Genomic DNA, 17,899 nt, shown 5'->3' with positions numbered 1-17,899 from the left:
GATCATTGGAGTCCCTGGACCTTCACTGCACACCCGGGTTCAAACCCCATCCAGCCTTGAAGCTCACTGGGTTACCTTGGGCTAGTCACAGCCTAACTTCCCTCACAAGGTTGTTGTGAGATAAAATGGGAGTGGATGCATTATTTATGCTGCCTTGATTTCTGTGGAGAAAAGGCAGAATATAATGTCAGTGATGAACAGAAGGTATATGCTCCAACATGCATGGGTTGTGACACCAGGGCTCTTATTAGGCCCAGGCCTATGCAGCCCTGGGCCTGGCCCTGTTTCCTAGAGATTTGGATCCGATCCTCAAAGCCCTAGGCCATGGGTCCTCAGACTATGGCCCGGGGGCCAGATCCGGCCCACCATGCCCATTTGGACCTGCCACACATCCACCACTGCCCACCTTGCCCCACATGCAGGGAGGCAGCCATTTGCTCGCTCAGAGAAAATTATCTCCAAGTGAGCAAGCCGCTGCCTCTTGGGTCTGTCTCGCGGTGTGTGTCGCCCCCCCCCCCCCCGCTTCCCCCCACGCCTCACCCCAGAACAAGTGCCTGCATGTGCTTCTCCCCCACACACACACACACACTGGCCCACCCGCACCGCCTGCACCTTTCAACTGGCCTCCTGGTGGAAAAGTTTGAGGATCCCTGCCCTAGGCCTCCATTAATGCCAACGGAAAGGTTGTTGCTTAGCTTGGTTGCCACACAAATGGGAATTGTTTAGGGAGATTTCTGCTAAGAAGGGAGCAGTTAAATCTCCCTTTACATGTTGCAACACATATATTGTGCTCACCATTTCTCCTTGCATGGGAATAAATCCCGCAGTGGGCAGGGGGTTTTCCTATTGGTTTTGGTGCAAATAAAAATTTTCAATTATAGAGATGATCAGGATGAGAAAGTAATTGGCTGGGTTTTGCCTCTGGTGAAATTTAAATTCATCCTCAGTATTCTTTCTAAATGTGTTTATGTACCTATAAATGAGCCCGTGGTGATTTTAGACGGATTTGTGCTTTATGGCTTAGGACTCTACATCTTTTGGAACTTAGCAATCCGCCTGACCGACGCAGGAACTGGTCCGAGTGGCGCCTCAAATTAACTCTGCTTGAGGGACATCCTCGGAGATGCCAGCCCGCCTGCAATAAAGAACCCAACAGGAGTCACCTCGCCTTAGCGCTCCGCCCACTTAGCAAGCAAGCAAGCAAGCAAGCAAGCAAGCAAGGCCTTAGGCTGCAACCCGTTCCGCGTGTCCTTGAGAGCGCAGCTCCCGGAGCACTCGTGCCTACGACGTTGCCCACTCCTTCTAATAGAGGCGCACGCATAAGTCCTCCGAACCGCGCGGCTGGACCTGAAAATAAGGGAAGCGGCTAATAGGCCCTTCCCCTGCAGACGCCCAGGAAGGGCCACGCTTCACTTGCAATACCGTCACACCAGCAGGTGGCGTTGTAGCGATCTAAAGGTCTCTTCCCGGCTTTGCGCTTGACGGATAGTCTAGCCTTCCGCGCTCGCTCCACTCCTCAGCTTTTCCGGGCGCCTTGCGGATGTCGCGTCACTCGCCCTTCCGCTGGCGCAGGCGCGAAACTTGGTCTGTTCTCGCTCTCTTCCGCCGGGCAGCAGGTACGGTCGCGGAGTTCAGGCGTAGGGAGGTGTTTCATTCTCGTGCCTCACTAGTCCCGGTCCCCTTCCCCGGTTTGTCGCTTCTCCACCTTGTCTTCGTGCTCCTCCTCTTCACGGCGACACAGAGCAGCAGAATGGGCCAGAGCATGCCCCGTATTGGCGGGGCAGGGGGAGGAGCCTGTGCTGGGAGGAGCCAACCTTGGGAACGTTCTTCGCTGGCACGTGGGTGGGACTTGGAAGGGGAAGGTTCATTTTCCGTGGGAGCAAGTCGGGTTCATAGGTAGCCAAGGTGGACTTCGATAAAACCAGCCTGATGGCACAGCATATTTGCGCTGACAGTCGATACACGGCAAAACCGATGCATGTGAGGCCCTTGCCTGTGCAAAATCTTTGGTTCCAATAAAGTTGCCACGTTTTCCCTGTCGTTTCGTTAAATGGCATCTCTGATGGAGGGAAGCTAAGCACGAAAAGCTTTTTTCAGCGAGGAAAAAGACGAGAAACAAAAAGGTTTCGTCTGATTCAATTCATATCAGCAGCCGTTAAAATAGAATGACTAAGACCAGAAAAAGGTGGCAAACGTAATTGCTATAGGACCCCTTCCCTTTCCCATCCCTTTTTCTAATGTGGTCTTGTAGGATTTAGACTTCGTAGATGTACAGCTGATTTTTTTCTCAGTGTATGTATCTAGCCATGGGAATAATCTGATACTTCACAACATCATTGTGAGGATTAATGAAGGTGATATTTTTAACTCTGACCTGAATTTTCACTGATAGGGAAGAACCCATCACTTCCCTAGGTAATTGATTACATTGCAGTAGTGCTCTAACAGTCAGATAGTCTTTCCCAGTTGAAGCAGTATGGCAGCTGGTGGGCTCTCCCACACTAGAAGCATTTAAGAGGCAGTTGGATAGTCATCTGTCTGGAATACTTTAATTTGGAGTCCTGTATTGAGCAGAGGGTTGGACTCAGTGGCCCCTTCCAGCTCTACTGTTCTATGATTTCTAAGGCATGAGGAACTGTGTAACTTTAAAGATGCCTTTGCATCCCTTACATCCAAGTGGAGTTTATATTGTGCACGAACGCTTATCATTAATTGGGCAGCCAGACAGCTGTAATTATCAGGTTGACTGACTAGCCAGCCTCTATTTGTTCTTACGGCTCTCTGAAACACATTTCCCTAATGTGGTGCCTTCTAGATCTGTTGGACTACAATTTATTTCCCTGTGCATCTGGGAGCATTGGCACCAGGAAGGTTGTGTTAACAGATACAGAAGACTTGAGAGTAAGGCAGGCGTTTTGCATACTTTCCACCCTGGATAAGTTTAAGGATTGTTAGGACTAGTAGAGAAAAGTCTCACATTTTCCCAGCCACAGTGTAAAAGTGAATAACACATGTCTCCCTTCAGGTTTTTTTCCATGTAACAGAGGACTTGAAGGAGAGGTGGAATCTTGCATTTATGCTTGATTAGAAACAGTGGGAGTCTTCTGTTCCTCTAATTGTGGTACAAGTTGGAAGTCTGTTGAAAGATGCTCGGAGCCCTGCTCTTCTGGTTACTGCTAGAGGCATTCACTACTGGCCCGTGGACATCTGGACAGTCTTCCTCAGGACCACCTTAGAATTGCCCTTCTGTTTTATTTTTTGTTTTTCCAGGTTTTGCTGTCAACAGCAGTTTGATTTGCAGTTATTAACAAGTAGTAATATATGTTTCCCCCTTTCCCCCTTCATGAATGAAAATATTCTTCCTCTAAAAAAATCATTATAAAATGCCACAGGAGGCAACATTAAATGTCTGTGACTGAAATGGCTAGCCAGCCATCAACATCCATACTAAGCTCTTTACAGAATTACAGTACCCCATAGAGTAGTTTTACTCATGCTAAGCTGTAGCTGGGATTTAATCCCACTTTATGAATAGCAACCTGTTAGAATGTGGAGATTATTGTTGTTTTAATGTGTGCGTTGATTACTGTTATTCTAGTGTGTGTGGGGGGGGTATATTAAAGATTTGACATGTTGAATGTCTGATTTTTGTATGTCAATTTTTCCTCTGTGCAATAAATAAAATACTGTTTTAATGCTCATGGTAAGCCATTCCTTCCTGTGCAATAAACAAAACATTTATTTAAAATATGGTGCAGGAAGGAAAAAATTCAGAGAATTCTGGCAGTTATAATAGAGTGCTTCTAGAGGGCACCAGGTTAGGGAAGGCTGAGAAAGAGGAGAAGCACAGGAACAGGGCTGTGTTGGATATGGTACATCAATGCTTGATGGTATTGCTGTCCTGGTTAAAATACCTTGAAGGAGCTTGTAAGGGCTTCAAAAGAAATTCTCAGCACTAAAGAGCATTGCTAGAAGCTTAAAAGAGCTTTAGGGGATCATGAATGGATGAGTTTCCGCAGATGAGCAGGGATTGGGTAGATCTATTTCCCATGGAAATAACTTTTCCTTTGCCTGTGATTAGCCCCATCTGTGTTAGCCAAAATGTCCTGACACCAGACATAATAAGTAGAGATACTATGAGGTGAAGATATTTTCCCCCAAGGCTTTAAAATTTCCAGAAAAATGATTGCTTGGCTCTTACATACAAGTCATCTTATTAATTTTTTTTAGAAATCCCCCAGTGGGTATCTGATTTTTCTCCTGAGGGTTTTTGCATCTCTGGTCACAGGGCTGCTAGATCAATGGTAAGATGCTTTCCATCTTAAAGAGGTTAATGGTCTTAGGGCAGATTTATAAAGGTCGTTCTGATTTTTGTGTACTCTATATTATTATTACTATTATTACTTTTCTGTGGGTTTCACATTGTGCACTGTGGTTTGATTTTGCACTATCACTTAGGGGTTTTTTCCATTTACTCTCACTGTGGATCAGATCATCTCATCCTCCATAAATCAGCGCTGCCACAGACTTTCCCAGTGTGATAGCTTTCTTTCTATTGGTTGCAGGCAATAGAAGCTGCAAATACTTTTCCCTAATGCCATGGTGTTTGGTTCTTTTCCAGCTGTTGAGTGTGGCTACCCCTAACATCCCTGAATATGTATGCCTGTGCAAAGTTCGTCTCTGCTCCCACTCTTGTGAGTAACTAAGATGTGACAAAAGGGTTTATTTGTTTTTATAGTGCATTGATTTTCAAAGCACCAGCTAAAGTATTGTCTGCCCTTGCAGACAAGTAAGTTCAAAAGATGTAATAATTGTTGCAACTGTATGCTATCAGATATGGAATATGGGCTCATTGATCATGCAGTAAGTTCTGAAGAGTCTTCTAGTTTCTATTTCTTTCCTTGTGATGGCAAAGAAAAATCTGAAAACATCTTGGCAACTGTTGCTGTTAAACTATACAATCAGAGTGGGTTGGAGAGACATTTTGTGGTGAGTGGAAAGCACTTACCTTGGTGCTCTGTCATTCTGCCCTTGTAAATCCATCCATCCTTCCTTCCATCCTTAGTCCTCCATTAATCTGAAGTTTCTCACTAACACTTGAGTGTATTACACCAATATTCTTCCTTAAAAACTGAAGGGCATGCAGGCCATGCATTTTAAATGGCATGATGCACCTCCTGTTGCTCTTTTTACTTTTTACTTTTTACACAATGGGGCTTTTACATCACTGAAAGACACTTTCTTTCCTGGCCCTGCTGCAATTAAAAGAGTGCAGTAGCACTAAGGTGGTTCTCGCTCTTACCTGGCTCCATTGCAGCCCATTGAAAGTTGCTGCTGCTAGCCAAGGAGGAGCGGAACAGAACACAGACATACTAGTGGAGAGGATGCCATTCCTCCTATGAAAGTGGGTGGCTTTCCATGAGCACTGCTGTATTCCTTGCACCTTTTCCCAGTTCTGTCTGTGACTTGTCACTGCTACTAAGAGACACACACCACACACTTCCTTCCAAGTCCTGTATTCTGTGTTCTACCTTCTGAGAAATACTTCTTTAATAACTTCTTTAATTTTCACCAAAAGTAGCATTCAAGAAAGGTAATGATAATAAAACCAAGATGGAAGCAGAAAGCAAATTAAAATAATTAAGCCAGACATTATGTGGGCATTATCTTGCTGCTTTGACTGGTGTTGGAATTATGATGCCTTTCTACTCATCAGATAACTGTAGGCGGAGACCCCATTTTGAGTTCCCTGTTTTGAGAATGGCTGGACTCGTTCCTGCAACATTACATCTTGGGAAGGGAGTCTTTCCCTGTGGGGCTATTGGACTGTGGTACAGAGGGGGCAAAATTCAGGCGGTGGGGTTGCACAACTTACATCTAATTGAGTAAATAGCCCTGGTTTAGACTGTTTCTGCTGGTGAGGAATCATGGGAATCGTATTCTAATACATCTGGAGCCCGTGGGGTGTAGATGGCTGATCCTTTATCAGAGCATTTCTACACCCAGGCTTCCTAATGGCACTAAAAAAAACCAATTCCACAAAGCACATGTCCTTTTCATCTGCATGGATCAAAGCACCATTGGTAGCAGCCCTCCTTTGGTGTGAGGGATGCTCGGCTTGAAATGGGACAGGATACATCATCGGCCAGAAGTATTGCTAGGCTGGCTGATGGGGGCATTGTCAAGTCATGATTGTTTCTAGCAGTTACGCCTCTAAAACTAGTATACGCTTGTGTGGAAGTCCCTTTTGTCAGTGGAGATTTCTTTCTGTTCCATATGTTCAACCCGAATGTTTCCTTTTTGTAGGTGAAGAACAGCTCCTGGCTACTCTCCAGGCCCATCTCTGCTTGTGTTCTGAACAGGCCTGAGGCTAGGAAGGAAGAGGTAAATCGGTGCAACATAGCTGTGGGATGCTTTACCCATGGGAGAAAGACCCTAGATCTTCAGAACTTACCAGAAGGTTATGCAGGAACATACTTAGCTGCTATTAATGACTGCAAGAGAAGATCCTTTCTAGAATACCTTTTTCTGTTGAGTCTTTTGGTTTACCAGTAGCATACTCTGTGTATAATTTCAATTGTTTATTATATTTATATTCTGCCTTTTTTCTTGCAAGGAGCCCAGGGTGGCTTACATAATTCCCCCTTTTCATGTTAACCTTACAACAACCCTGAGGGGTAGGTTGGGCTGGCCCAAAGTCACTCAGTGAGCTCCATGGCCAAGTGGGGACTAGACCCTGAATCTTCTCAGTCCCAGACCAGCACTCTACCCACTACATCACACTGGTACTTTGTGGTGTATGTTTTGATCGCAGGAAGTATTACGATGCTCAGAGCTGCCTTTCTAAAACTGTATGATTAAGGCTCCAGAATATGTTTAAGACTGGTGAATGTCTTTACATTAGACTCATTCATGTTTATCACATTCCTACTCTGTGCTTCCTCCAGGGAGCTCAGAGTGGCTTGTATGGGGTTATCCCACTTTCTTCTTGCAGCAGCAAGGAACTAACTGAGAAATTAAGAACCAACTTCCAAATTGGAATTTCTAAGTTGGAGATTTTTCAAATATTCTTGCTTCGGGGAATGCTCTCCATATCAACTCACATTTTTTCATTTCCTGTTTCCCTTTCCTGGCAAAAGGCTCAGGACAGCGTTGACTCTTCCCCTACCCACACAGAGTTCCTCCTCATACAACAACCCTGCGAAGTAGTTTAACTTAGAAGTAGAGACTGACTCATCCAGTAAGCCTCATGGCTAAATGGGTATTTAATTCCAAATCTGACCATAGCCTGATAGTCTGGTCACTACAGCACCCACTTTTTTGAATACTCCTGTGTGTTGTAGTTCATGCAGGGTACTAGCCAGATTTCATTGGTTTCTGTGTTTCTTTGCATGAATTGAGTGTATTCCATAGTGTATCTAAGCCTGCTCGGTGGTTGTACTTCAAGGGGATTGATTGACAGCAGTGAATGAGCATTTTTTCCCTGCATCGTTACCCCCAGGGAATATGTCACCCATTCTTTGTGTATTTGATTTGTGACAAACAATGATTTGTGCCATTGTTTGTTTATTTCTCTACCAAAAATGGCATTCAAGGCAGCTTGCAGGCACAATTAACATGGATTAAAAATACATCAGCTTACAATAAAAACAGCCATTCCAGACTAAAAAGCAGCACTCAAGCCAAAAGACCCTTTGACAGGATGAAGTCCTTCTTGACTAAAACAGGCTTGCTTGCTGGCAGAGGGACAGCGGAGAGTGACCAAACCTAGCTTCCCTTGGGAGTAAATTGCACAGCTTAGGAGTAGCCTTGGAACAGGTCTTCTCTCTGGTCACCACTAAACACGCCTCTGAAGGTGGCAATCACAAAACCAGGGCTTCTCCAGAAGCTCAGGCAGGATCAAATGGCAAAAAGGTGGTCTTTCAACCCCAGCCCCAGCCCCAACCCTTTCCTGCACTGGAGCAGTATGGCACTTCTAAAGGTTATAACCAGCACTTTGAATGCAGCCTGGAAACAGACCAGTAGCCAGTGAAGCTGATGTTACAAGGGAATTGCAGCCTCCCTGTAACCCACCTCTAGCTGCAGCTTTCTGGACCAGTCAAGGTTTCAAAGGCAGCCCTACATGAAGTGCATTTCAGTAGTCCAGGTCAGACATAATGAAAGCATGCGTGACTGTGGTCAGAACACACATCTCTAGCAATGGGCACAGTTGGCTCACTAGCCTCAGCTGTACAAATTGTTGGTCCAATTCAGTAACCCCACCATTCTCCGGAGCAGTGTTTGAAAATCACAGTATTTAATTAAACTCTGTTTGCTTAGAACCGACTTTCCCAGCCTAGCATCTTCTGTACCATTTGCACAACAGCTCCCAGCATGCCTGACCACTGGCCATATTGACTCTGGCTGAGCGAACTGATCGGCCCTGATCATCTGAAGGGCACCAGGTATGGGGAAGTCTGGCTTGGAAGGAGATTCCCGCTGTGATGGTGGCAGGTGTCAGCAGGAATGATGTCCATGGCTACTGGTAGTAATCTGAAAGGCCAGCTCTTTGAAAGCTGAACCCGGTCCTGTCCTGCCCTGATCCCATGTGTTCTCTGTTCCTCCCAGCCTCGCTGCATCTCAGCTGCTCAGAATGGACTTTTGCCAGTGTCGCGCCGGGCATTCCACACTAGTTCTGTTTCCAGGGACATTGACACTGCTGCCAAGTTTATTGGTGCTGGTGCAGCCACTGTAGGTGTAGCTGGCTCTGGTGCTGGCATCGGGACCGTATTCGGCAGTCTCATCATAGGCTTTGCCAGGTACGTGGGATTATTAAACAGTGCAGAATGGGTATCTGGGAAGAGAGGTGAGTAGCTTATAGGTTTGGTCTATGTGCTGTCTTTGGCTGTCAGAGGTATGACAGAAGCATGTGTTCAGATGCTACAATAACCCACAATGAATAAGTATGGGTTGTTGAAACATGGGCTATTGTGTTGTCTGAACCCAGCTGCACTAACAAACCATGGCTTGTTACTGTGCGCAGCCCATTTGTGTTGTTGCATTGTGAACTCTGGGGTGTTTACCATGGTTAGTTATATCAGCTAGGTTCTTACAACACAATAACCAACAATCCATGCTCAGTCCTCAAGTATGGGTTATTATATCTCAACCCAATCAGTGGAAGAAGGGGCATCACTTGTCACATGCCCCAGGCAAACAGGTGAATCTGACTTTTGAAATGTCACTCTGTGTAAGACACACATTTTAGAAGTAAAGACCCAGTCACCCAGTCGACTCCAGGTGGGCTTATGAGTAGCCACTTACCTGGATTTCTGGGGCAGATAAATAGCAAGCTCTAGAAAAGTTGGTTAGGGCACGAATAACTGTATATGTGGATAGGAACCTGGGTTGCTTTGGCACAACATAGTCCCTGAAGTTGTCGCTTCTTACAGATATTCCAGGTGATGTTTCTCCCCATTTGCTTTCCAGTGGGTTCTGTATTGCCCTCTTTTCTTTTCAGATCTGCTTTTTAAACTTATTTTCTCACTGGAGTCACATTTGGAGTGCCAGTGTAGACTGGCAAAATGGTGCGGAGTATTTTTTTAGTGTTATTATTCCCATTGTGGCTGTGGTATTACAGATTTGATTGTGTCTTAATTAATCAGCTACTCTTTTGGTAGAGTGGAGGTTTAATTTCTGGCTTCTTCCTAATTGTGTGTGTTTTTTTCTTTTTCATCATTGTGAAATTGGGCTCTGTTCCCTTTTCCTTTAAAATAATGAGAAGAAACCAGTAATTAAACTTTCTGAGGGGAACAGGAGCTGATCGAAAGTCCATTCAGCATGGTATGGCTGTGATGGACAGAAACCACAAGCAGAAGCTGCTGATTAAGATTTCAGGGGACCTTTGCTGAATGAGATGTACTTCTGATAAAACTTAATTGAAAGATCTGCCAGCTAATTCAGCACTATACTAAGTGCCAAGTATAAGCATTGTTCTAATTCTGCTTCCAACAGATTGCAGAAAACCCAAGTCTCAACAGTGCTAAAGCATTGACTGAGATTGACTAAAGCATTGACTGAGATTCCTGTGAGGGAATCTCAGTCAATGCTTTATGGACTAATATATCTCGTAGATTTACCTGCAAAGCTGGCTGGCGGCCATGCAGTGCAGCTAGGCATTTTGCCTCCTTCAAGCAACGCTTAGCTTGAAGGGCTGTCTCTGGGGAGATGCTGGGCTGACAGAAGCACTCCAGTCCTCTGCTTTGTGTTCACTGACCAGTTTGTATCTTTCTCTCTCTCTCTCTTTCTCTCTTACAGAAACCCCTCCCTGAAGCAGCAGCTCTTCTCCTACGCCATCCTAGGCTTTGCCCTCTCCGAGGCCATGGGGCTGTTCTGCTTGATGGTGGCATTCCTCATTCTCTTTGCTATGTGAAAGAGCCAGACAGGGCACCCATCATGTTTCCCCTCCCTCCCTCCCTCCTGTGTTTAGTCCAGTGTGTATGCTGACCTGTTTGTTCTGTAGCAGATGGAGAAGCCCATCTGTTAACCAAATCCATCTGGCTCAGAGGGGGCAAGTGAATAAATACTGTATTGGTATATATTTTCTGATTCCTTGAAGTGTGCTTGGTTTCTTAACAAGTAGCTGGGCTCCAGTATCTTTCCTCTCGTGTGGGCCAGTGAATGCTTGGGGCATCAGTTACACTCTCTGGTGGCAGCAGTTGAACAATATCCTAAAAGATACTCAGGGCGTCTATTCATTTGTTGAAAATCTAAGCCCCACAATGCTCCTGGGGTCTGCCCCTTCTCCCCCTCTCTCCTTTTTCTTCTTTACTGTTTTGCAGATGGAATATACTACCTAATCAGCACCTTGATTCCATGCATATTTACTCAAAAGTCTCCATTAATTTAGTGGGGCTTATTCTCAAAGTATGCATATGTTTGCAGCCTCTTTTCTGCTTGTTATTGCGGGATTGAGCTGCATGGCAGTTAGTCGTTAGCATACGGGATCCCTGCTTTGGGTGAACATGGCTGTTTGGATTGTAGTAAATTAAACTATGGTCCAGAACTATCCTTTCAAGCTTCTCTTTTCCTTTAAACGTCTTCCTTTATTGGTAGATTGCAAGTGTTTAGTACTTCCATTGATAAAGTTCTCATTTTGAGGAAAATCACAAAAATAGCCAAGTGATGGAAGCTACCAGGCTTACTAGAATGTATAAGCTGGCCAGATAAATGTTTGAAAGTGTACATTGAGGTAAGGAACTCATTTCAGATGCCCCTCCCATGATCCCTCTTTGGGTTGGATAAAGGCACTGGGGATGGGGGACACCCTGGGACAACACCTGGTCCCTGACTGAAGCCCAACCAGCTGGCACTGTGCTGGGCACAGGTTATCCCTGGCCAGGGACAGCTCATGCGGTGCAGCTGACCAAGCAAGGCCATGGCTGGAGGAGCAGTTCCTCTAGGTGGTGCCGTGGTCATGGTAACTTGGCCTGGCCTGCTCTGCCTTCTGATGGGCAGGGTGTGGGATGGAGGAAGCTGTGGAGGATCTCCATTGTTTCTGTAACCAGTTGTTAGACCAGCAGTGGCTAATGCTGTCCTTGTTGTTCTTTGCGGGAGGGGTCTTGACTGAAGCCCTGCAGGATGGTTAGGCCTTGAGGGCCAAATTTGGCCCGTAGCTCTCCATCCTGTAATAGAAGACTTAACCTTTGGAGTGCTGAAAGAAAGAAGTGCTCGATTTTAAAATACCAGTGTGGAGCCCTATGGCATGGTCCCTGTGAAGGCATCCCAGTGGCCATAGGATACAGCAGCTCCGCCCCACCTTTCAGAGGGCAGGGAGGTCTGCTTGTAGAGGTTCTTCCTGGTGGCAGGATGTTTCAGCTGCTGCGCCTGCCCCACTGGCAGTGCTTTGCCCCGATAAAAAGGTGCGATGTCGACAGAGAACTAGGGGAAGCTTTGCATACTCTTAGCCCTTCTGCAGGCAGTCCACCAGAAGAGGAGCAGTGGGCTTTGTGCGAACCCCAAAACTGGTCAAGGTGCTCCCCTCTTCCGCTGTGCGTTCTCCCCCCATAGGATTGTTCTGTAAATTTGGTTATTTACAGAATGGCCACAAATCAACCAAATGATGAATGTATGGATGAAATTCAGATTTAATACTGTAATCTTATTCATGATAGAAAACCTGTGCCAAATGGATTAATGATGGAACAAAAAATAAATAAATTAGTGGTGACTAGTTTTTTATTGATTAGTCTTGGTTCTAATTGGAGGAAGATGGCCCCCCTTTTCTGCTAGGGTAGCTGTCTGCAACCTAATACACACCAGAAGTGTGAGGCAGATAGGAGTAGCTTAAAACATCTGGAGTACATCAGGTTCAGTAAGGATGGGCTAAAGCAGCAATGGCCAAAGGGGGTGGTACCACCCACTAGGTTGCAGTGGAAAGATTTGGGGGGCAGTGAGGAAAAAGGGTGCAGCAGGGGGCTGTTAGGAGCTTATAGATTACTTAAATTACTACTACAAAGGAACAAAGAGAGTGCAAAGGCAAAAGTTTGCAAAATAGGACTGCCAAGGAGCCTGCCTCACAGCCCTGCAAGCTGCCATCCACTGTGGCACCCCCTGCCCCCCACATGCCATGGTGGGGGGGATGAGAAAAGCCTGGCAAGCAAAGGATATTGATCAATTCGCCGAAGAATAATGTCCCTCATCCTCTTAATGCATTTTTTATTTATTCGGTTTAGTTTTTTTTTAATCTAAAATGAAAAAAGACCTGAACGCTTTCTTTTCTCAAAGGAAATGTACTCCAGCCAGTTGTTCATTTCTGCTTTCCCATGTCTGTCAGCAGTATCCAGTGTTGGTCCTGTGTAGAGTAGACCCATTGAAAAGGATTTTTGTTGTGACAAGCTGAAGCCTCATTCATTCCAGCGGTTTTCGTCTATGTTGGATGAACACAGAACTAAAACCCTGTGTTTTGCAGAGCTATGATTAGCAAGGGCCTCGAGTTAGATCACCTGTCCGGCACACATGACCCGATTATGACCGTGCCAGTGGAGCAAATGGCTTAGGGGACTATTTTGGAGGGTCTAAGGAGCCAGGCTCACTACAGATCAGCCTTGGGGCTTGTTGTAAGGCCCGCAGCTGGTCCTGGCAATCTGCTGTCGGGGTTGCCAGGCAACCAGCTGAGCTGGGTGTGTGTTAACAGTTGTGCTTGTGTTTTGGAAACCTGCTGCTGATGCCCGGTTGGCCAGAGAAAAAACGTAGCTTAAGGCAGGGGTGTGACAGGAGCAAGGGAATGCAAACAATTTTCTGTCTGAACTGTACAAACTCCGTATCTGCAAGAGGCCGGCTCAGGCTGTCATGGAGATCTAGTTCATGGACATGGGTTACTGAAATGGGTAATTCTCTGGCTTTGCTATATATTCTGAAGCAGAGGGAGGGATTGGGCAACCTGCAACTTCCAGAAGCCTCTGCCAGCACGGCCAGTAGTCAGGCTTATGGGAGATGTAGTCTAAACAGCAAGGGCACCAAATGGCTTCTTCTTGACAGGGAGAGTTCTTTTGAGTAGGCGGTTGCAGAGGCTGCAAAAGAGACACAGGTTGGGGTGCACAGCATGGTCCCCGCCAGATGTTTTAGAGTGCAAGTCCCATAATTCTCACCCACTGGTCATGCTGACTGGGGCTTATGGGAATGACAGTCCAGAAAGTCTGAGGAGCATCAAACTGTGGAGATCTGAGATTGGGTCTTCACCCTTCCTCACCAACTGTGTGTCTGCTGGGTCTGTGCAGAACACTACAAGCCCAGTGTCACTAATCTCTCTCTATCGCATGATTTTTCTGGTGTCAAATATCAAAGGTTTGAAGTAGTGGATAGCCACCCTCTGTGGCTACACCTGTCCTTGCTTTTCTCCTGTCTGAGAAGTGAGAAGCATTGACTGGGACAGCTAAAATATACAGCGGCAGGCACGCTATTATACTCTAGGCCTCTCCTCCACGCATTTTGGGAACTGCATTGGGGCTAGGCGCCCTGCTCCCCCACTGCAGCCTCCCTTGCTTGGCAAGACTGAGTGGTAGAGGATGTCCTTTGCCTTGGACGGATGCTGTTCACATCTGTGTGAAACATTAGAAGCGAGTTTGCTGTCTCCTGCAGTCCCAAACATTTAGTGTAAATTCTGTGCTCATGTAATTGTTGGATGACAAAGCATGGCCAGTAAGTGACTAGAGAGGGTGACTTCATAGGGGGAAATGGGACCATCACTGTGCAGATAGCCAGAAAGGGGGCCATATATCTCCTCATCGGAATAACTTCAGGAGCTGGCTGCTTGCACTCAGAGATGTTTGTCCTTTTGACTTTAAAAAACGATGTTATTCGTTCTCCTAGACTCTGTAAATTATATTCTGGTAACTCATGCTTCTGGCAATGGGGGCGCCACACTCTGATTCACTGACCAGGCATTAAAGTAATCTTACATTTAACTTGCTTGGATTTATTTCCCCTCCTTTCCAGTAAAGTGAGTGCCATGGCGTTAAGGACTGTATAAATAAACCAAATGTAATGTAAGCAGTTCTGCCTCTCAGACCCACGTGCAGCTGGGTTAAGGCCCGAGAGAGTTGTTCTCGTGGTAGGCTGGGATGCTTGCAATGCAGTCTCTTTGGATGTTATTTTGTATTTTCAAAATTACCTCCATCTATAAAGACCAAGAAGATTTTTAGTGATTTTGAAGTGAGGAATGTTATATTAGCTTCCAGATCTGAGTTTTCCATTCATTTGTGTCTATCTTAGGATGGGCAACTGGGAACAAAGGCAGAGAACTGGGCTGCTTTCTGATACAAGCCAGTAAAAAGAATTTGGGCACAGGTCCATGGTGGTCTCTCTCTCCAGATAGAGAAAAAGCAAATATCTCAAGTTTAAGCCCATGCTCAGAACTTCAGCTAGAGCAAACCTCAATGTTCTTTGTTCTGCTGGATTAAAAACTTCACAAAGGACAACATTAAAGCTCGGAAGAGGCCTATTCTATGAAACATTGCTTGTTCTGATGGTAAATGGAAACATGGTGAATAGGAACATGCAGTTTATAGAATGTTTCAAAACAAAGTTGTGCTTGCCTGTACACTTAGGTTGCCGACTTCCAGGGACCACTGCCATGCAGGTGTGCCCTTCACGGCAGCAGCAGTTCTCGGATGCTCACACTCATTGGGAAAAGGTGACCTTCACATACTGATGCCTGCAAATCAAGCTACAGTCGTCGTCGTTATACCGCATTTATATCCTCGCCTCTTGTGAGGACCCCAAGGAGACCTGTATAGCTCCATTTTATCCTCATAATGACAGCAGCCCTTTGAGGTAGGTTGGGCTGAGAGTGAGTGACGGGTCCAAAATAGTCCAGTGAGCTTCATGGCTGAGTGGGGAGCAGAAGCCAGATCTCACAGGTTCCTAGTCCAGCACAACTCTACACTAACTTTCACCACTCTTAAATGGTGCAAGGTCAGGTGAAGCTCCTGATTAGTTGGCAACCTTCAGTGCTTTTGAAAGTGATCACCCGCTTTTTGCTGCCTGCTTCTACGGCCTCAACATGCGGTGGCAGAAGAGCTCCCTTAAACTTCCAGATATCAAACAAAAATAAGAATGGCATGTTTGTTTGTTTCTCTGTTTGAAGGGTCAATCATCTTTTCCAAATAGTGTTCATGTTTCCATGGGGGCACTTGGATTCCATACAATATAGGGGATGTACTGCTAGGGGTGAGGTGCTATAAAAATGTCCCATTTTCTGACAGGCTGTCAAAGTCATTCTGATGTTAGGGGATAAGGGCATACTAATGTGTTGGTTGGAGATCATGGGATCTGCAGTCTCGATCCCTGCGGAGCTTTCCACATGGAAAGGGGTGGCATAAAGCTTCTGATGGCCTCATCTGAATGAGCTGGTCATCAGAACAACATGGGTAATGCCCAGTAAGTGTCCACACCCCATTAGTGGCTGGTCATCCCCATTCTGCATTGGGCCATCATGCAAGATGCTCCTATTTTCATGAGCCATGTCCCATCGCCAAGAGGGACAACTGGTGGCGCATGGGTCAGAGGCAGCTGTGGGGGGATGCTCACCATGCTTACCTCTGCCACCTCTCCCCAACTTCTATGCTGGCTTTGAATCCTAGCCAGCATGGAAGTGCAGCAAATGGCAGGCCAAAAGTCTGATTTAGATTAGGACCCTGGGGTATGGGCGCTTTACTATAAATAATGCCCAACACGATTCAATGGGGTGTAGTAATGACCTGATTCAGAGCAGGCCTCTTGCCTAAAATTTGCAATGGGAGAGGGGGCTCCCACTGAAGCATGTGGGAAAGTTTTCCAATGCAAATTGGAGGCATGGGGCCATTGGTGTGGGCAGACTGACCTTTATTGGAACTGAAGCAGGAAGCAAAGAGTTACATCCCCAGCCTCCCAAAACCCAGATCCCAATATAGATTGGCTAGAACCATGTACTTCTGCAAAATGCATTGGACTAAAACTTCAGGTGGGGAGAAAGAACAAGCGTGTTGAGGGAGGGGTTGTAAGTTTGTACATATGCAGCCCCCATACATACTCCCATGAAAAGGCAACCCTCTATTATTAATAGCATCCCCCTGTACATATTTTAGGAAGTAGCTCTTTTCTTAGGAAGACTATTGTTTTGCCTCACTGCCTTTCTGATCATTCAGTTGCTACATACAAGGTGCAAGAGGAGGGCAGGTAATAAAAATGCTAACCCTGGCCATCCTAACTGGTGCAGAAATCGCATGGAGCCCTATGCTGATGACCATGATGGTTGTTGCCTGTGCGTGTGTATTTCTTTCCTGGCTGGGTTCCCATGCCATTAATAGCTGCATGACATGCCATTTCGACAGGTGCACCTCTGGGCCGCACAAAAGTCACCATGCTGCCCATCATATTAAAGGCGCAAAAACATGTCCAGAGAAGCCAGGTTGACCCTCTTGGCAGCAGCATCCAGTCCCTGTGGCTCATTTTACCCTCCTCTTCCTCTTGCACCGGTGGCTCCCACCACTGCCAAAGTGCACAGCCTCTAGCACTGGTGATGGGTGCACATGGACCAGGTGGCATTCTCAGTCTAGCTGCAAAATAGTATAGGTGAGAGCTACAGGCTGGGCTTGAGAGTGTGGACAAATCTTTTCACCGCCCTGAGCTGCCATCAGTTCCTTTATATTTATTTATTGGATTTCTATCCCACCCCCTTAGCCAAGAAAGCTCCCTTTATAGCAATCATCTCCACCCTGGTGCCCACCAGCTGTTTTGGACTTCAGCTCCCATCAATCTCAGCCAGAAATCCTGGGAGCTGTACTCCAAAACAAGCAGAGAGCAACAGACTGGGAACAGCTGTTCCAGAAAGATTTTTTCCCCTCAATTATTTGAGAATAGCATCTTCTAGGCAAGTAAAAATGTGGAGGGGCAGGGCCTTTTTCTAGGTCAGCATTTCCCAACCTTTTTAACAACCTTGTGCAACCTGGTTTTCCCTCCATATATGTTGGATTATAGCCTCCAGCATAACTGTTAACAGAGTCCCAAACATCTGGAGAGCACCAGGCTGGGGAAGACTGTTCTAGCCCATACTGTTCCCCCTTCTTGATCCAGTGGGGCACAAAGCTCTCAGTTGCTTATTCTCCAGCAGGCAAGGAGAATGCTGTGCTTTCAACAGCTGTATGGCTCATAAATTTAATTAATGAAAATGGAAGCAAATATTATCAAGCTCACTTACATACCATTTGCTTAATCTCTGTCAATTTGGTGCTTATTACTTTCAATGACACATTATTGTTAATGAGGCAATTGTGCTTTCTCTCTACCCTGGTGCCAGGTTAATTGACCCTCTCCCGTCCTTTCCCCCCATGGTGCCAAGCCCAGCTCTCAAAGACTGCTTAGTTTCTACTAGGAATGAGCA

The 17,899-nt window shown here is 46.0% G+C and overlaps 1 protein-coding gene across 1 annotated transcript; it reads left to right on the top strand.

The window, feature by feature from the left end:
- The first annotated feature begins 1,523 nt into the window (after window positions 1-1,523).
- Window positions 1,524-10,579, top strand: ATP5MC2 (ATP synthase membrane subunit c locus 2). Its single transcript, XM_044443254.1, has 5 exons — window positions 1,524-1,616; window positions 4,622-4,694; window positions 6,307-6,384; window positions 8,608-8,798; window positions 10,297-10,579. Exons 2-5 carry the CDS (start codon window positions 4,656-4,658, stop codon window positions 10,409-10,411), a joined length of 423 nt encoding a protein of 140 aa, XP_044299189.1. The 5' UTR covers window positions 1,524-1,616; window positions 4,622-4,655; the 3' UTR covers window positions 10,412-10,579.
- Window positions 10,580-17,899: the final 7,320 nt, after the last annotated feature.

This window comes from Varanus komodoensis, unplaced genomic scaffold (assembly GCF_004798865.1).
Source record: "Varanus komodoensis strain SLA01 unplaced genomic scaffold, ASM479886v1 scaffold41, whole genome shotgun sequence".
Classification (NCBI taxonomy): domain Eukaryota; kingdom Metazoa; phylum Chordata; class Lepidosauria; order Squamata; family Varanidae; genus Varanus; species Varanus komodoensis.
This window is presented reverse-complemented; position numbering and strand designations above follow the sequence as displayed.

Coding starts and splice junctions, on each gene's coding strand:
- ATP5MC2 (XM_044443254.1), top strand. CDS start 4,656: ATGTATGCCTGTGCAAAGTTCGTCTCTGCTCCCACTCTT. Junction 4,695..6,306: donor TCGTCTCTGCTCCCACTCTT/GTGAGTAACTAA, acceptor TCCTTTTTGTAG/GTGAAGAACAGCTCCTGGCT. Junction 6,385..8,607: donor CTGAGGCTAGGAAGGAAGAG/GTAAATCGGTGC, acceptor TGTTCCTCCCAG/CCTCGCTGCATCTCAGCTGC.